We start from the raw sequence: 20,912 nt of genomic DNA, 5'->3' as shown, positions 1-20,912 counted from the left end.
ACTACAAAAAGTAGTAGCCAGTTGTTTTCCAATTTCATAAAATCTCAAACAGCAAGAATTGAACAGAGTAAAACATGAAGCATAAAGATTACCAAATAGTGACTATTACTAAAGAAAATAGTGAAAATGCCTTAAGAGTATTTTTTCCACCTTATAAACAGGGAGTGGGGGGTAAACAGTATGTGCTTTTTACACCTCTGATTTTGTCTAATATATCTTTAATATAATTACATGGCTTTAAATAATTTTACACTAATTTTCAAGCTTTTCTCTTTTCCCCACTTCCTTTCTTACTGCTTCCTTCCCAGAACCCTCTTTGCCCTCTGACAAACAGTTCCATTTTCGTACATTCTTACCAGAAAACAAGGTTACTAAAAGGGCTGAACTGCATCAGAAGGCAATAATAGGATACCAACAGCAGTTTTAAATATGCATGCACTTACATACCTAACCTGCAGGCCACACTTTGTTATTTTTCAATGCATTAGTATACTTATTTTACCTTAATACTATCTAAAAATCCTTTTTTATTTTTAAAAATAATCTGCATTTACATCTCTTATGCCACCCATAAATATTTCTAGCTTAGGATATTAAAAAAAGGATTAAGAAATAAAAAATCCTAGAATTATTTTCCAGAAAGTCAGGGTCCTTTGGAAAAATAAGAAAATCATGGACTTCCCTGGTGGCGCAGTGGTTAAGAATCCACCTGCCAATGCAGGGGACACGGGTTCAACCTCTGGTCCAGGAAGATCCCACATGCCACAGAGCAACTAAGCCCATGCGCCACAACTACTGAAGCCTGCACGCCTAGAGCCTGTGCTCCGCAATGAGAAGCCCGAGCACCGCAGTGAAGAGTAGCCCCTGTTCACAGTAACTAGAGAAAGCCCGTGCGCAGCAATGAAGACCCAAAGCAGCCAAAAAAAAAAAAAGTTACAAGCTGAATTGCAAGCTGTTTACACATATCCCTAAACCACTTGGCTGTAAATACATGTGCCTATGATAATGCAAAAATCACTATCTTATTTAACTGTACCATAAATACCTGAAAAGTCTAAAAATAAAACCCAAAATTGTATTCAAATTTGTAATACAAAGTTACAATCTGTAAGGGAAAAATTATTTCATAAAACCAGAAGTAATACATTTTGTTCAATTCTGTATTCAATATTAGAATGCCATTCTATAATCTCTGACTTCTACAAAACAACCAATACCAGAGTGAAAGACCTCCAACTTCAAAACCTCTGAATTTTTTAAGGAGGTAACTGATCATGGATTTTCATCTTAATTCTCAGGAATATATTATGCTAATAATAATCATCTCTGTCCCATGGCAGTTAATTCATCTGGTACTATACTACAGAATCAGCCCTTTTTCAGTAATAGGGCTCTCAATATAACAGGTGCTCAGTAAATATTCCCATTAACTTGCTTCCATTTTTCTTACTGAAATTTACACTGCTTTCCTTCCTCTCAAACCTATCCATAGTGCTTGTGTTTCAACCCTCCTTTTCGTAATTAAAAAAAAAAAATCCCTTACATCCTTAATTTCTTCACAAAATACTCTCACATCCTTGCCTTAACTGAAATGTAGTTTTCTCTTTGGGTATACTGTTTCATCCTTAACCCTACCAAGTGGAATATGCTCAATTCTTCTACAGCACATATATCTTAGGATCAGAAGGTACAATCAGCCCATTTCCTAATGCCACCATTATTCCTTCACTTTTGTGTAAAAATCTCTGCTCCTGAAAAATCTCACCTCATGAAATCTGACTATATCATGTACTAAGTCAGAAAAGGAAAACAGGTATCTTTCTAAGTGCCTCAACTCTGATCAATCATTAGTGGCTGTTGACGGGTGAATTCTGAGGACCTGTTCAAGTTCAGTTTAAAATAGAGAGGGGAGAGAAGAGGGAGGAAGGGAGGGAGGAAGGGAGGGAAGAAGGGAGAACAAGAGTACGCTGTGACTGATTAGCGACATCTGCCAAAGGCTCTGAACTAGGTGAGGAAGAGCAGCCAGCCCTGCTCTAACAGCTTTCCTCACACTCACTAGAGACTCTGACCCCAAGCTTATGACTCTGGGCCATCCCAAGTCCTTTCAGTATCCTAAGTTCCCCCAAGGTCTATGTAGATGGCCAGTCAGAATCCTAGCTTTCAGGACACCACTCTACTCTTTACTTCTCTAGTCACTCTTCATTCCCATGTGGGCTCCTGTTCCTGGCCTCTCAAATTTTAATATTCTCTTGAGTTTAACTCTTCTATTTCATTTTTTTTTAACTGCTAATTGTGATACATTAACTAATGACTTTTGGTGTGAAAAACACTGTTCTACAGAACCCTAAATATGGTGGCCATATAATTTATAATCCAAATATTTGGGGGAATAAAAGGGGAATGACATTAACGATTACATCAGGGAAAAAAAATCACGTAGAGATGAACTCAAAAGACACATTCTGAGGTGTAATTTTCAGGATTCAGAAATTGAGATTTATAGCTTTAAAAATTAAGTAGAGAATGTTTAGGAGTGGCAAAATTAGCACTTCAGACAGTTAAATTTAAAAACTTTGAAAGAATGTCTGGAGTACAACTGAAATGAAACCCAAGAGGAAGAAAGGCTGAGGCTAGAGATATAAATTACACACACACACACACACACACACACACACACACACACACACACACAGAGTTACAGAGAAAGATGAGTAGGTCAACAGTAGCAAAATCCACTGAAGTGGAATCATCCAGAATAATGATATAAGGCCAAAGACCAAACCTTTACAATTATCAATTAAAATTTTACAATTACTTGTATTTAAGAACTCAGGTTCACTTACCAAAAACTAATAACAAACTTCATTTGAGTATCAACAACAAATTCACTTGAGAAACAATTTGAAGAACTCTAATTAATTAAGTAGAAAGAAAAGCTAGAAAATCAACACAAGCTCTACCTTTTTAAAATTAATATCTGTATAATGCCTTCTAACTTCTAACATGCCTTACACAAACATCTCATAGTTTTATGATATTTTACATAGTCTAAATATGATTAAGACTAACAAAATCTAAAAAGAATTAGTAAAGTTCTGTTGGTCAATTTCTTCATTCAAATATGTTACTGTACCTTCACCAAAGTTAACATAATCCAAATGAAAGATAAGCTATCAAATACAAAAGTTCTTTTTAATCTCTAAAAGTACTCAGATTGTATTTCAATATACCTGCTTGATATAAACCCCACTCCTAGAGAACAGATCCACCAACTCGGGATGATGTTTGCTATTCTGGCTTCCATGACCCAGGGTGAAATTTGTATTATCTCCCCAAGTGTAGACATCTGTAGGATCTAAAATGAAAATTAGTTTTTATACTCTTTTACATTTTAAACAAGTATCAGTGTAGTTTAATTACAGATATACTCCACTAATCAGTTTACCTCAAACATGATTCTTCACAAAAACTAATTTAATTACCATATTTAGAAAGATACTACCAACCCTCTCTTTTAAATTATGAATCTAATAATTTACTATATAACTCTAAGAATAGAAATCAGAAAATCCAATTCAGCACAGGCTTGTCCCAATGTAAGCAATCTAACACTTTACCCTTGTTTCTTTAGCAGTTAAAGTTTAACTGCTAAATGATTAAAATACCACCTGCCATATGCACCTAGTTTCCATGAAAGTAATACACATAATTATTTAAATGTAAAATGTTATTAAAACATTTAGTATATAAAGGTTCTAAATGAAGCAAACATGATATTAGTTCCTATTTCTACAGAAACATCATTTTCAATTAGTTTGCTCTTGATAGATGCAAAATCACACTAGAGATTGGGCCAATATCCATTAAACTGGGATAAAACTTAATCACAGCTAATTATGATATAAAGCTTCATTTTTATTTTGGAAGGCTTATAAAGTTCTTGAATGGAATTATAACTGTAACTTGCAACATAGTGTCCAAGATAGAAATAAAAATGAAGAACATGTCCTTACTTAGCTTGCTCACTAGTTAAAATGCAAATTAACTAGTGCCCCCATTTAAATCTCTTCTCCTTTTCAGTCAATTTCCATTACCAAAGCTCACAGGGCAAAAAAATTGAAGAGATAAGTGCAATGAGAAGAAGGAACACGTGGGTAGAAGAATCACTTCCTTTCCCCCTCTACCTCAAATGCTGTTACTTTCTGAATGCACATCAATGGCTTTACAGTAGTTACAATTCTAGCTGCCTTCCCTTTTTAGGCTGTGTTTTTACTCTTATACACAGAAATGAACACTGAATCTGAAAAATGTAAAGTAAACCAAAGTGCTGTGAAAGAAAACCAAAGTTATCAACCAACATACATCAGAATAAAAGTTCTTTGCAGATATCCACACAAATTTTCTCAGGTATTTCTATAACAATAAAATTTCATTAAAATTTTCTAAGCTGTACCTTAATGGAATATATTTGTGGAATTTTCTTACCGGTATTTCTGAATACTACATGAGCTGGTCTATCCTTCATTAGAAGATCCAAAGCTGACAAGCCTTCTTTATCTTGAATATACAGACTAACACCATGCTAAAAAAAAAGGAAAAAATATGTGTGTGTATATACAGATATATATGTATTTATTTTTAATCATTTACCTATAATCAGTAATTTATCAAAAAGTCAGATGATAAAACCCATAAATACATTAAAAATAAACATTTAATAACAATTATCTCCTATGCTCATACACATTTATTTCTCACATAAAAGAAAACTAAGAGAAATCAAACATCCAATTCTTGGGGGAATAAAGAAGAACCAGAAAACGTGAACAAATAAAATAACATTTAAAATCAAAATGAAAAAAAAATCAAAATGAACTAGATATGAAAGCTTTCCACAGTAAGACAGGTCAGTTACTGAGAAGGCCCTAACTTTTGGTCTGCATCTACACGTGTATGTACACACACATGCTTTTTTTTTCGTATTTACAGAGCCAAACTCCACATCCAGCTAAGGGCTGTAAAGATTTCTACACAATGGCAAACAATACTTTTTACTTTTTATATATATGTTTTTTAGGATTTACTGTATATAATGTGATCACATATGCTCCACCTTTTTGCCTTGAATTCTATTACATCTATTACTGACATGAAGACAATTATATTCTTTTATTTCCACTTGTGTGATATATATTTTTATATTTTTCCACTTAAAATATTCTACTTAAATTTTCAGAGCATTGTCTCTTACCACTTACAGTTAGATTGTATCAAAAAAAAAAAACCCTGGGGCTTCCCTGGTGGCGCAGTGGTTGGGAGTCTGCCTGCTGATGCGGGGGACGCGGGTTCGAGCCCTGGTCTGGGGGGATCCCGCATGCCGCGGAGCGGCTGGGCCCGTGAGCCACAGCTGCTGAGCCTGCGCGTCTGGAGCCTGTGCCCCGCAACGGGAGGGGCCGCGGTGGTGAGGGGCCCGCGCACCGCGATGAAGAGCGGTCCCCGCACCGCGATGTAGAGTGGCCCCCGCTTGCCGCAGCTGGAGAAAGCCCTCGCACGAACCGGGGACCCAACACAGCCAAAAATAAATAAATAAATAAATAAAGTAGCTATACAATTAAAAAAAAAAAAAAAAAAAAAAAAACCCTGAGAATGCACATGTGTGTGTGTTTTAAGAATGAATTTAAAGTAACCTGTAGTTTTATATCTCCAGAATTCAAACATGAAACAGAACATTTTCTGTCCCATTTATTTAAGGCAGTTAGCACACCCTATCCCTAGCACCATATTTACTGTTTTTAAAATATACTGGAGGAGGGGAGAAATAGAGCAATGTTCAATTCATATTATTATTATTACATACAGTTTTTTAAACACAAAATGTACTCCTTTTCATAAATAACGTTTAATATTTGCTGATAGTTTAATAAGGCATTCAACAATAATTTTAACTCGTGTGAGTGATCACTGCCCATCCATCTACACACACAGTTTACCTGGGCAATTACAGGTTGAGACAAACCATGAAGTTTTTAAACTCTAACCACAACATGTTGGAATACTCTTTTGGGGTTACTTAAGAAAGAGAATCTCCTCTTACCTCGTAACAATGGATTTTAATAAATTAAAACCAAGATGGTTCCAGATGGTTATAACACTTGATTTCACACGGGTTGTCAACGAACAAAAGTACTCGTTAGTGAGCTAACAAATAAAACAAAATTCAGAAGTGATCTATGATCTTAACAAATTTAAAAGTGTATGTTGCCTGCTACTTTCAAAGTTAGATACAATAAATCCATGTGGGAAGACCTGAGCTTGGCCTTCATAAGGGTAAGAAGGGTAGATTCCAGGGCAGAGTGTTCCAAGCTACGAATCTGACAAACAGGATCCCAGAAACTTAGATCCCTGGAGAGTTTACTTTACCAGTTTTATAAATTTGTCCTCAACTTTATATATATACCAACTGGACCCTAATAAGACTACATACAGTTGCATCATCCTAAGTAGCCCCAACTGCATAAAGGACTAGGAACACTTTTTTGCCTTTACAGCTCCCTACATATGGTGGTCTGTGACACTTTCTAATATGCTCACCTTGAACTCTAAAGGTAGTAGTAGGGTCAGTGTGTAGTCTAGTCTATCCCATTTATTAAAAGATCAACTCTTGGGCTTCCCTGGTGGCGCAGTGGTTGGGACTCTGCCTGCCAATGCAGGGGACGTGGGTTCGGGCCCTGGTCTGGGAGGATCCCGCATGCCGCGAAGCAACTGGGCCCGTGAGCCACAATTACTGAGCCTGCGCGTCTGGAGCCTGTGCTCCGCAACAAGAGAGGCCACGATAGTGAGAGGCCCGGGCACCGCGATGAAGAGTGGCCCCCGCTCGCCGCAACTAAAGAAAGCCCTCGCATAGAAACGAAGACCCAACACAGCCATAAATAAATAAATAAATATTTTTAAAAAATAAAAAAAAAAGATCAACTCTTTACATATCCCCAAAATAGTAGGTAAATTCATTAGCTTATTAAATAACATCTAAGTATAACCAAAAAACAAACTAACAAGCAAAGAAAAGGAGTCTATCCTTTTTTTTTCCCATTACAATATCCCTAGCACTTAGATCACTGCCTAATACACATTAGGCACTAAAAAAAAAAAAATGTATTCCAAATACTTTACAAACAGTATATCACTTAATCCACACAATCTTATGATTCAGTGAGTTCTTCCATTTACAAATGGGAAAAACTAAAGCAAGTTCTTCCAGGTTAGTAATATAAGTAAACCACCAATATTAAAGAAAAATGGTATAGAGGTAACAGACACAGCAGGACCCTACAAACATAAACATGCCTCCTGTCACGGAATCAAGAAGGTAATGAAAACCTGCATAAGATATGCTGTTGCTACTCTGGCTTGTGGTAGACAAGAAGTTTCTGCTGAGGTTTTTCCATCTTTGGCAGTCGGGAACTGATAGCACGGGTGTTTATTTATTGTACAATTTTAGCACTTAATTTTAAAATTTCATACCTATAAAGCTTTTATCAAATGTAATTCATTTAAAATGCGTTTTTCTGTATAGTCTCTTCTTGCTAGTCCATAACACCTTAAATGCTAGCGCCATCAGCAGAAGTGGAACTGACATGAACACCCCTATCATTGCAGCCCTTCCAATTAAAGGAGTGTTAAAAGGGGAAAGAAGTCTGTGCTAAAAAAATGCAGATGGCTTAGAGCAACATGCGAACACTAAATGGATGAAAGAGGTTTCTGTGGGAATATTTTTATCAGTGGGAAGCATCCATGTTAAGTGTCTATCACTTCAGAAGGACGCTGATGACGATAAGACAGTCAAGCCAAGAGCAAGGCGGCCCAAGGCACAATTTCCTGGCTTCTCTAGCCAAGGAGGCGAGGATGATTTCTAAAGGGAAATGAAACCCAAAGGGAGGGAAGGTCCAAAATTCAGACCAGAACCTACTTCAAACTGAAGCCCCAAATCCTAACACCGGAATGGTAACCCCTAGGACAGCAGAAAATCCAAGGACACTCTCAAGCTTGAAAGGATTGGCAGTCATCCAATTTTCCAGCAGAAACTGGTGGGAAAGGGTAGAAGTAGAGCTGATAGATGCTTTAACTCTTACTAACCTAGCTTTTCCTATAAAAGAGATTACAATAAGGAAATTAAACTGATACCCAAAGGTTTTAGATATAAGAGGAATTAACAGTACTATTAATAAACTTAAGAGAAGTTTTTCTTCACTGAAACTCCCTGGGGGAAAAAAAAAATAAGGAAGGTACCACTATTATCCTCTTTTTATAGATGAAACTGAGGTTCAAGATTTAGTAACTCATCCAAGAGGACTCAGTTAAGTGGTAAACCTAGATAGTTTAGCTCCAAAAAAGGATATTTTGCTATTAACACATACTGAAAATTATTTTGATCAGTAAATGTTACCACCTAAAGACCAGTATGTAAACAATTTTTCTGAAGTCAAAAACAGACACCAGGACTTCCCTGGTGGCACAGTGGTTAAGAATCTGCCTGCCAATGCAGGGGACATGGGTTCGAGCCCTGGTCCGGGAAGATCCCACATGCCGCGGAGCAACTAAGCCCGTGAGCCACAGCTACTGCGCCTGCGCTCTAGAGCCTGTGAGCCACAACCACTGAGCCCATGCGCCACAACTACTGAAGCCCACACACCTAGAGCCCGTGATCCACAACAAGGGAAGCCACCGCAATGAGAAGCCCGTGCACCGCAATGAAGAGTAGTGCCCACTCACTGCAACTAGAGAAAGCCCGCGGGCAAACAATCACCCAACGGCAGCCAATCAATCAATAAAATTTAAAACAAAAACAAAAAACAGACACCAAAGATAAAGACACTGAAGATATGCTCCCTAATGCCTTAATGTGACCACAAGTGCCTTGAGGACAGGAACTGCTTTGTTCTTCTCTGGTCCTCCACAAACATGACTAAATGCCTATACAAAAGCTAATTGTTCAATTTAAAACTCATGACTTCTAACAGTTTTTAATTTGCATTCATTAGTGAAATGACATCCATGGGGTATATATCAAAACACTTCATATTATTTGGCTAAACAGTACAACAAACCTAGATTTAATCTACTTGATGGGAAATTTAAAATAAATTGATTCTAATTATTTTTTTTAGAGGTAGATTTTTTTTAATAAATTTATTTTATTTTTGGCTGCGTTGCTGCACGCGGGCTTTCTCTAGTTGCAGCGAGCGGGGGGGGGGGGGGGGGGGGGCTACTCTTCGTTGCGGTGCGCTGGCTTCTCATTGTGGCGGCTTCTCTTGTTGCGGAGCACGGGCTCTAGGCCTGCAGGCTTCAGTAGTTGTGGCACGTGGGCTCTAGGCGCGCAGGCTTCAGTAGTTGTGGCACACGGGCCTAGATGCTCCGCAGCATGTGGGATCTTCCCGGACCAGGGCTCGAACCCGTGTCCCCTGCATTGGCAGGCGGAATCATAACCACTGTGCCACCAGGGAAGCCCTGATTCTAATTATTTTTTTAAAGAACTATAAAAACTTAATCCTAGCCAAACAAGAAATAAACACACTACTCAAAACATAGTCCCTAAGTGATTTCAATAACCAGTGCCCTTTTAAAGTAGATAATAATATAGTTATACAAAAGGAAACTATATTTCTTAAAAATACTAAAAGATATATAGTACTGAGTAAATGACAAAATGGGATTTACTTCAAAATAACATGGGGTGGAGAAAGTCAGTGGAGACATACATAACACAAAATTGGCCAAAAGTTCATGATACATTGTAAACTTTGGTATATGTTTAAAATTTTACATAAAAGGTTTAAATTAAAAGGATATATGAGATTTGAATTCTAAAGATGAGTTACAATAGTAAAAGATATCAAACAATTGATAAGAACTCAAATCTCTTTTGGAAAGTAAGTGGAGTATATGAAAAAGATTAAGAAAAACACATGCCAGACCAAATAGTTTTAAATAAACAAATGACACTTACCTTCAATAGAGACCAAACACAATCAATATGTCCATAAAAAACGCTTCTATGTAAAGCTGTCCATCCTGACTCCTTGTCTTTCACCAATGGATCCACTCCTTTCTCAATAAGCCAATCTAACACTCCTTTCTTTCCACAGGAGGAAACAAGGTGGAGGGCATTTCTGCCAAAGGCATCCTTGATAGTTGCAGCATTGTAACAATGACTGGAGAGAAAGGCCTTAATCTGGTTTTCACTCCCCTTTGTCACCACAGAAAGGACATCCAAAGCATGCTTCAGGGATCGACACTTTGATGTGCAGTCAGGGATGGAAGAATTCATCCTAATTGTTTTTATACAGCTTACTTCTTCTGAACAGTCAGATAATTTTAAAAAATGAAAAAGCCAGGACACAAAGGTGCTATTCAGAAAGATTTATAGAGAATAAATGGCCTGTTTAGGATTATAATTTAAATCCTCATGGCAACAGTATAAAACTATATAGATTTGTACAATTTATTTTGGCACTTAAATCCAAAAATTATAAATAGCCCTATAAAGTTTATATCAAACACAAGTTCTTTACTTAAAAAAAGACTTCCCACAGTTTATAAATTATTCCTGGAGTCAAGCACCAAGGGGGAGGAGGAGGGGAACTCCCCCTCCACACTGTCCGATCCTTTTAAATATCCATAATTGCAAGTGTGACCTGTAAGAGAAGGAGAAAGATAAAGTAAAAAATACACAGTCTATCTCTTGCTCAAGTATTTTACAATACAATTACCTCCATATTTAAGTGCCCCTAATTCCTATTTCAAAAACAAACAAGCAAATAAATGAGCCTACCAGCTTCTCACTGATAGGCTCTGACGTTAGTCGCTCCCCCTTCCCTGCGATATTTTCTCCCTGTGGAATGTGTGGCAAAGTTAGGAGCTTCACTGACAAGAGCTCGACCTCCTCCCCCAGTTTTGATAAGGGAGGTTAGTTCTGCTCGGCCACAAGCCTGACTGAAAGGTGCCTCCACCCACCTCCACCCGAGAAAGCTGAGGAGGAAAGGGGAGTGGACCCACCTGGCAGCAACCCTCCAGCCTGTTCGCCCGGATTCTACAAATGTTACCATACAGGTAACTGGAAGGGTCAAGGGCTCTCACATCCGAGGTATGTCTAAGTTATTTGACTTCACTCAAACCTTATTTCAGAATCCAGGCATCACGAGTAGATATGTTTATGTGGAGTGATGAAGTTAATGCATTTAATCAGGAACCCCAAAAGGGAGGCCACCCCAGTGGCCTCACCCACTTCACAAATCTAAACCTGTCGGTCTGCACCTACAGGACACACCTGTCAAGGAATCCCAACACCGATCAATCCTCCAACTCCGCTTTAGCGAGTTCACCTCACTCTAGAAAACAGGACCTGCACGCCTTATTAGGAAATCCCCAACCTCCTAGCCAAGCGCACCCTGCTTCAGAGTTGCCTCTTCTAACATGCTGTGAGTCTCTCTTGCCCAAAATCCCTTGGAAGATTGCTTCACTGCCAGTGAGCACTGACTCCCCACCCCCCCCAATCCATACGTTGTTTCCCCTTGAACAAAGGACACCCAAGTCGTTACTAAATTGTTTTAATTTTGTCATTTGACAGGAGAGAGAGAGAGAAAATGAGAGAGACAGAGAGAGAGAGAGGGAGGAGTGGGGGAAGGGAGGAAAGGAGAGAAGAGAGAGAGATTACTTTGTGCTATTCCTGTGTTTGAAGTGCTTTTCAAGCCCTGGAATTGCAGTCACCTGTCCATTTCAAAGGTAACTTTTAAAAGAAATGCACTTCAAAGCCACCTTGACATTGTTTTTCAGATAGCCACAGTTTTGCATTATCTGCTCTGTTATTGTTGCTAACAGCAATAAATTTAACTAACCATGTTAAAAACAAACAAACTTTCCACTGATAGAAAAAATTTTCACATCCTGAGATATGGGGAAGTCATTCTGGCCTATACATGACTTGGCTTGAACTTTACGCTAACCAGAACAGCCTGTCTTACGGCCTGTCAAACACACACCGTACATCTGCTTCAGCCATTAAAGAAGAGTGTAGCTCATCATCCAGTAACACAAAAGGTTAAGTTGCAACGCACTGCAGAGGCCCACTGACAGTACGTCCTGAGGGAAATTCAGGATGGGAAAAACAGGATGAAGCATTCTATGCTTTGGATCTACAGGATCCTAGGTAGGTAAAAAGACCAGATTCTTGCACCTTCCCATACACAGGAAAACACTAAAATCATTAACATGAGATATCTGTTCTTTGTGATTAGTAGTAATCTTTTCCAAGATGTATGCTTGACTACATGTATTTAAACACTACAAGTATTTAAAACATACATAAAAAATTTTAAAGACAAAAAAGGAGAAAATTTTTCCTTAATATATCATCTCTACAAATCATTAAGAGACCAACAGAATAAAAGTCAAAGAATATGACCACATTTCTCAAAAAAAAAGGAGGGGGGGTGGATTTAAATGGATTTTTAAAAAGAAAGAGGCTCACATCATTCAAAAGAAATGTAAATTAAAACTATAATGAGACACCATTTTTATCTATCAGAATGACAAAGATCAAAAAGGTTAAAAAAAAAAAAAAGGTTGATTACTATGTATTGACAAGGTTGTGAAGAAACAGAAACTCTACTCCACTGTTGGTGAGTATAAATCAGCACAGTCTTTATGGACAGCAATTTAGTAATATTTACTAAAATGTAAAATGCACATTCCTTCTGACTCAGTTTTACTAAGAATTTATCCTGTAAAACTATATCCATGTGTGAAATGACATAAGTACAAGAACATTCATTGCATCACTGCATGGAAAAAGCCTAAATAGGTAAAAGATAGTTATGGCATGTCCATTCAACAGAAGATTATTCATGTATCAAAAAGAATAAAGTAGCTATATATTTTCTAATATGAAATAATCTGCAAGATATATTGTAAAATGTCTCTTAAAACCAGATGTATCTGTAATGCCACGTATGAGAAAATGTACATGTAAGTATATGTTTATGCTTGAATATGCATGAAAGATGTTTAGAAGAATACACAAGAAAATGGTTAATAGTGGTTGCTCTAGGAAGACCACCAATAGTTGGAGACAGATATGGAAGGCAGACTTACTTTTTACTACTAGTAACCTCTTTTGAATGCTTTACCATGTGTATGTATACCTAGTTTAAAATAAACATCTTAAAAATATAAATAAATGCTAATATATTGATTAGAGAGGCCACAGTAAAGTCTAGAAAACTCAACCATCATACATGAGCCTCTAGCTTTTTTCCAATATGCTAATGTGTCTGCTTTGCCCATTCAGATCTGGAGAAATGAAATATCATTGTCAACTACTTGAAAAGCTACTAGCCTACAGTTTCTTCACTTCCTGTTAGAAAACTAACCACCAATATATTAGAAATTTTATATCTAGAGTGGACTACTTTAAGCATTTCTCCATCATCTTTTTATTTATCATCTCCTAATTATCTTCTTCTTTCAATATTTTTGTGCTCTGGATTTTAAATGAGTCGTCAACCCATCTATAATGCCTAGATTTTAAAGCTTTTATAGGAGAAATTCTACATAAATTCTCTTCTCCAAGGCATCAAATTAAGTTCCGCAAAATACTTTTTTTCATTTTAATTTATTTTAAAAATACAGTCGGCCCTCCATATCTGCATGTTCCACAACGGTGAACCGAACCAAGCTTAAATTGAAAATATTTAAAAATTCCAGAAAGTTCCAAAAAGAAAAGCTTGAATTTGCCTCATGCAGGCCAACTACTTACATAGCATTTTCAACTATAGTTGACCCTTGAACAACACAATGACCCTCTTACAGCTGGCTTTCCCTATAGTAGGTTCCTCGTATTCACGGTTCCACATCTGCAACTTCAACCAAAGGCAGATCCTGTAGTACTGCAGTACACATTTACTGATGAAAATCCGAGTATAAGTTGACCCATGCTCTTCAAGCCCATGTTGTCCAAGGTTCAACCATATTTACATAGCACTGACACTGTATTTAGATATTCTAAGTAATCTAGAGATGATTTAAAGTATACTGGAGAATATATGTAGGTTATATACAAATACTATGCCATTTTATATAAGGGACTTGAGCATCTGTAGATTTTGGTATCCGTTGGGGTCCTAGAACCAATGATACCCCAGTGATACCAAGAGACTACTGTATTTATCTGAATGACAGAGGAAAAACGGTTATAAAACTATTTAGAGCGACACAAGTGAGTTTACATATATGTATAGGAAAAATTTGTGTGTGTCAGACATAAACATTCCAAATCTGTATTTTCCACTCCCATTTCAAACCACACTAAGTCAGAAATCCTAAACCTAACTGGTTCTTAACTATTCTGATTTCCGCATCTGGAAATGATAGCACAGAACCAGACAACTCCTAGTCCTTTCTAGCTCCAGTTCTGTTTCTGCTAGACTACATATAAACAAGCAAACAAAGTGTTTGGTAGTTAGTTGACATGAAGAAAAAAGTACCAAAGCCTCAAGTAGTTTAAAATGTTTAAACTGGAAAACATGACAGATGGCAAAATAGTCCCATGTAGTTAATTTCATCCCTTTGAGGCTCTAAAATTTTGCCATCTTTGTGTTTTCAGTGTCTTCCTAATACCTGAAAGGAACTACTTATGTGAATAACCCAAACCCTACATGAAATAATTAAGATACAAGAGAAAAGAATTCCCTAATTTGTTACTATACATAATTTAAACACTTAAAAGGGAAAAAAGAATATTAAATATAAACAAAAGTGATACTATACTATAATATATAATGAGAGAGGCACATACAGAGTACTATGAACATAAATTAGGAAGGGACTAAGTGACTAAGAGCTAAGAGCTAGCATTTCTTAGAATCCTACATATTTGGATTCAAATATAGCAATGCCAGCTGTTACCAATTATGTAACTCTACAAATTACATAATCTCTCCAAGCCTTCATTTCTTCTTCTGAAAATGGAGACAATGCCACCAACCTCAAAGGGTTACCGTAATGATAAATAAAGCTGCTTATCATGGTACCTGCTACCAAATGTACATTCAACAAATAGCAGCTTTTATTACTATCGTTTCTTCGGTAACAAAAAGATAACAAATTTTTATTCCAAAGTTCATGTTTGGGCTTCAATGTCTCTGCTACTAGTTTCCATGCATTCTTCTCCTATGAAACCATACATACTAAGGTTACCAATGACCTCCAAATTGCCAAATACTTTTGGTAACGTTACTTGACTTCCCTGCTTTCGAGTCATGACCATGACATTCTCGTAAGGAATCTAAAAAGGAGTACTGAAAGCATAGGGAACCAATGAAGCATCTGCGCATGGGATCTCTCTCCTACCACTTCTTCCAAGGGCATTTTCCCTTCCCCTGACCTTCAAATGTTAGGCTTCTCTCAGTGTTCCACCTTCAGTCTTCTTTTCCTCTCTAATTCATACTCACCCTGCATAATTTCAATCTCTTCATGTTAACTTTAACCTGTGCTCATAATCCTCAACTATGTCTCCTGCCTTCACATCTTTCCTAAATTCCTGGCCCAATGCCTAGTGTTAATCTTATTCATGCTTTCAACAAATGCTTATTGAAGGCAAAGAAAGCAAAGGAAATACTTATTAAGCATGTAATATTTTACATGATGTGATATTTTACATCAAAGAGGTTAGGTAAGCCACCCAAATCACACTATCAGTAAAAGAGGAGTTAGAATTCAAACACAGATCTATTTCACAGTAAAGTCCCAGCTATTTCTACAACGCAATGCTGCCTCTTCAGTGCATCCGCAGGTCATAAGGTACTGCGAAAACGAAAATACACAGGACTTAAATATTCTAGATCTTCTAGTACAGACTCATGGATAATACTTAAGTGAAAATATAGCTCATTTAACAACTGTATTGACTGAACAAGATTTATTATCTATTACGCAGTCTCTACCATCAGTGGGGCACAGTCTAGTAGAGGAGAATGATTTTTATTAAATCAAGTCCTAAAAATATATCATGATTAAAACCTATGATAAAGATATAACAAGTGACTCATAGGAATGGGGAGTCAACAAGAGGGATAAAGGGAAGATTCCCCAAAGGAGAGGCGATGAGTTATGTGTCTGCCTGATAAATTCAGGGCCAGTGGGCATTTGAGGCAGAAGTAACAGTAAATAGAAAACACTAAAATCACCTTGGTCCATTCTGAAAATTCTAAGTAATTCAGAAGACAGAAATGCGTAAGGCCTAATATATACACAGGGATGAACTAGATTATAGACAGCCTTATGTGCCTTTCTTCAGGGATAAAGAAAGTGAGCAATTCAGAAACATATTTAGGACCTTGAGTTGACAAGATGTGGTCAACTCCTAGGTTTCTGGCTTGACTACAGATAGAGCAGCCAGGAAGAAGAGTAAAGGGTAAATGCTTTGTAAATCAAAAAAATAGAACAAACTGGAAACAAAAGGAACAAACAGAAATTAAAGGAGAAAATTTTTGCTTTATATGTTATGAATACGAAGTGTTGATGAGAAACTGAGCTGGAAGAGTGTAGCTAGCTACACAGGCGATGGTTAACCTTGAAGACTGGTCCACCACAAAGGTGCCAGCCAGCAGAGGTTGAGCCCTCAACAATGGCTCACAATCCTATTTAACCTTGGTGAAGAGTTCCGTTATCTTCCTAAAACACAAATCTGATCATGCTATTCTCTCACATATCCAAGACCAAAATGAACCAATATCTGTATTTCATGTGTTAACAGCCTTGTGACCTCAGGAAGAGGATGCCAGCTAGACTTGGCAACCACGTAGCACACAAAGTTCAGACTGTGAATTCAGAACACTGAGCTAGTAACCACTAAGTGACCCTGGGCACATAAGAGTTGCCTAAGCTTCAATTCTCTCACTTGTAAAAAGGGAATAAAAACTATTTATCTCCTGAGTTGTTCTGAAAAATAAATGAGACAATTCATGCACATGTAAGCACCCAAGAAATGTTACGAAGGAAAAAGGAACATAGTGATATAATGTATTGGTCAAAAAATAGAATAACTATATTAAAGCCCTTTCTGCTTGGAATGTTTTTACCCAAACCTTTACAGGGCTGCCGACTTGTCCATGGCTTACAAACATTACATCTACCATCTTATGAACTTTCAAATGGACAAGCATAGTGCTTTACATAAATGAACTAATTTAATCCTCTTTCCAGCCTGTATTGCCCTGTATGTATTAAGTAAGAATGGGGTTCCTATAATCTAAGGATTGGGTTTCTATTATCTAAAACCTTGGTCAAGTAGCTTAATCTTCCTAATCCTCAATTTCTTCTTCTGCAAAATGATAATAACAACATGCCTTGTAAGTGTGGACCTTGACTACACATAAAGATTCTAAGCTCCTTAAGGCAGGGAAGAGAATGCCATACTTCCTCATATTTCTCACAAAATATAATATGTATTCAATAAGTAGGCTTATATTTTTAAAGAGTTCTCTAAAATCAAAATATCTTCCCTAGGGCTTCCCTGGTGGCGCAGTGGTTGAGAATCTGCCTGCTAATGCAGGGGACACGGGTTCGAGCCCTGGTCTGGGAAGATCCCACATGCCACGGAGCAGCTGGGCCCGTGAGCCACAACTACTGAGCCTGCGCGTCTGGAGCCTGTGCCCTGCAACGGGAGGGGCCGCGATAGTGAGAGGCCCGCGCACCGCGATGAAGAGTGGCCCCCACTTGCCGTAACTAGAGAAAGCCCTCGCACGAACCGAAGACCCAACACAGCCAAAAATAAAGAAATAAATAAATAAAGTAGCTATAAAATTAAAAAAAAAGAAAGAAATAGGGAACTATCATTATAAAAAAAAAAAACAAAAAAAAACAAAATATCTTCCCTATAAACTTGTATCTATATTAACTGTCACAAAGCTACAAATTATAGTGACTCATAATTGGAGAACTTTTAAAATTTTAAATTCCTTCTGTAAGCCCTGAAAATAGTTCACATAATTTTAAAACATCAAGACTTACTACTTTAGGAAATTAATAATTTAACTTTATCAATATTGTATTTTATTTTATTCTGTTTTCTCAATTATTCTCTGGGTACAAAGGATAGAAACTTCAATATTTTACTAGTGCAAAACCCAGTTTCACAACTGAACAATTCCCCAAATTTTAGGGGGCAAGCACATCTCTGGAGGTGGCAAAGAATTACTGCCCTTGGGCCTTCCCTGGTGGCGCAGTGGTTACGAATCTGCCTGCCAATGCAGGGGACACGGGTTCAAGCCCTGGTCCAGGAAGATCCCACATGCTGTGGAGCAACTAAGCCCGTGAGCCACAACTACTGAGCCTGCGCTCTTGAGCCCGCGAACCACAACTACTGAGCCCACGTGCCACAACTACTGAAGCCTGTGCGCCTAGAGCCCGTACTCCACAATAAGAGAAGCCACTGCAATGAGAAGCCTGCGCACCGCAACAAAGAGTAGCCCCCGCTCACCACAACTAGAGAAAGCCCGCGTGCAGCAACTAAGACCCAACACAGCCAAAAATAAAATCAAAAATAAAATAAAATTTATTAAAAAAAAAAAAAAGAATTACTGCCCTATTAACGATAATAAAGGGACTTCCCTGGCAGTCCAGTGGTTAAGACTCTGCACTTCCACGGCAGGGGATGTGAGTTTGATCCCTGGTGGGGGAACTAAGATACCATGGCCAAAAGATGATTAAAAAAAAAAAAAAGAAAGAAAGAAGATAATAAACTAACTTTGACATCATTTATAATAATTAACTAAGTAACACTGAGCTCCTTATGCAATATGGTCTATTGTACTTTATGGTTCCGAAGCATAATGTAGAATTTAGCATGCTGAAAGCCCTGGACACAAGTTTTTTTGTTTTAACATCTTTATTGGAGTGTAACTGCTTTACAATGGTGTGTTAGTTTCTGCTTTATAGCAAAGTGAATCAGCTACACATATACATATATCCCCATATCTCCTCCCTCTTGCGTCTCCCTCCCTCCCACCCTCCCTATCCCACCCCTCTAGGTGGTCACAGAGCACCGAGCTGATCTCCCTGTGCTACGCGGCTGCTTCCCACTAGCTATCTATTTTACATTTAGTAGTGTATACATGTCCAGGCCACTCTCTCACTTCGTCCCAGCTTACCCTTCCCCCTCCCCCTGTCCTCAAGTCCATTCTCTACATCTGCCTGGACACAAGTCTTTTTTAAAATTTTTAAATAATGGAAGAACCATTTTTTAAATTCCTTGAAGTAAACCGCTTTGACTAAATATCTATACTTTCAGCAAATATCTATCCTATAATTATTTTTAGAAAACATCTCTTTCTGCCCTTAAATGCCCTGTATCAATTTCTAAAACCTATAAAAAAAAATCAAGGAATTTTAAATAAAAAGGGCAGTGAAAAGATCAAGGAGCTATGGAAGGACGTGAATTTGCACATCATGGTCATAGAAACACTACCACTCATAAAAGTCGCGTTCTTTTAGTACTTCTGATAAATCTCGACTTCCAAACGCCCTACTTCCAGGCATGAGAAAAAAAAAAAAAAAGGTGCTACATCAATCTCTGCTTCCTGAAAAATATCCCGTCCGGCTAACACACTTTAAGTTTTACTACCTACGTTGGAAATCCAGAGTCACGGATACCCTGGGTTACTTGTTTCGCTGATGAACTAAAACTTTTTAGAAATCGGCAACATGATACAAGAACAAAAGGCCTCTATCCTGTGTTCCCCCATCCCCCCAAGAAAAAACGGGTCCCTTTTCACTTAACAGTCGATTCACACTGAAATTCATCGTTAGCCTCCCCAGACTGAACTAAAACTTCTGTGACGCCACGAAAGGGATAAGAGACGTGGGCGCCCCGAGGAATGGCTTCAAATTCAAGGCTCCAGGGGAAGTGACACGAGACAACTATCAGAAACTAGCAGCGCAACGTCGCTGGAGGGCTTGGCAGGCAGGACCGCAAGGTAGCGCGGCGCCCGCACAGACCATTCATTAGCTCCGGGCGGCGGCGAGGAGGCGGCCGCCGGGACCCGGGCCAAGCAGCCGGCCCCGCAACGCCTCTCGCGGAGCCCGGCAGCCTCGGCGCCGCTGACTCCCCTCCCCGCGGCCCACCCGGGCCACCGGCGCCCGCGGTCACCCTCCGGAAAGATAACACTGTCCAGTCGCCCCGCGACTCAAGGGACGCCGTTGCCTCTGCCCGTTCCGCACGGTCGGGCCGCACCGAGCCCTCCCTCACCAGTCGCTAGATGAAAATGCTCCGGTGGTCTCCGCGGGGTGGGCACACGGTCGCGCAGGGACTCATCCTCAGTGAAGGCAGCAGAAGAAAACGAAGGGCGCCAGTGGAGGCCTGTCCCCAGGCCCGGGTCAGCTCCGGAAGCGGCTGCAGCAACAGCCGCCGCGTCTACAGACTTCTAGAACTGGGGCAGGAAGGAAGGGCCGGCACGGGCGGGACCCAGGAATAAGGCGGGCGCTGATTGGCTGGGGCTCGTGTATGCCTGTGGAGGATTGGCTGGTGTCTGCCCAGAAGGTCTCGCGTGGCAGCGCCTAAACTGTGGTCTTTCCCTGGCACCCTAAAGGAACTTGACCCCTCCGGCCTTGGGGGCGGGGAAAGGCAGCGGCCGAGGACTCTGGGCCAACGGGGGTGTGTGAAAATGTCCCTCCCGGGGTCAGCAGTCGCCCAAGGAGAAACCTCCCTCTCCCCGCAACTCGAGACTTGGAATCCAGGATTAAACCCTGGTGGAGAGACTGAGTTCTGGGGACCTGGACGGATGCCTTGGTCACCACGCAGCAGAAAGCAAAGGCGTGGGCATCTTGCACCTAAGAGAGTTTCCTCCCGTCGCCCTACCGGT

General features: G+C 39.0%; 1 protein-coding gene across 6 annotated transcripts in view; it reads right to left on the bottom strand.

The window, feature by feature from the left end:
• Window positions 1-20,491, bottom strand: part of IBTK (inhibitor of Bruton tyrosine kinase) — a 96,810-nt gene extending 76,319 nt beyond the window's left edge. For all 6 annotated transcript variants that reach the window (XR_449809.2, XR_009005161.1, XM_007167958.2 and 3 more), the window contains exons 1-4: window positions 20,300-20,491; window positions 10,004-10,691; window positions 4,486-4,582; window positions 3,231-3,355 (exon numbers count right to left, since the gene is read on the bottom strand). Coding sequence is in view for 4 of the 6 variants with exons in the window: in XM_007167958.2 (XP_007168020.1) it covers window positions 3,231-3,355; window positions 4,486-4,582; window positions 10,004-10,324 (543 nt within the window). In the remaining 2 variants the exon portion in view is untranslated. The remainder of the gene's footprint in view (window positions 1-3,230; window positions 3,356-4,485; window positions 4,583-10,003; window positions 10,692-20,299) is intronic.
• Between the last annotated feature and the right edge of the window lie 421 nt (window positions 20,492-20,912).

Source organism: Balaenoptera acutorostrata, chromosome 14, assembly GCF_949987535.1.
Source record: "Balaenoptera acutorostrata chromosome 14, mBalAcu1.1, whole genome shotgun sequence".
Classification (NCBI taxonomy): Eukaryota; Metazoa; Chordata; class Mammalia; order Artiodactyla; family Balaenopteridae; genus Balaenoptera; species Balaenoptera acutorostrata.
Note: the sequence above shows the minus strand (reverse complement) of the source record. Positions and strands in the feature narration are given on the sequence as shown.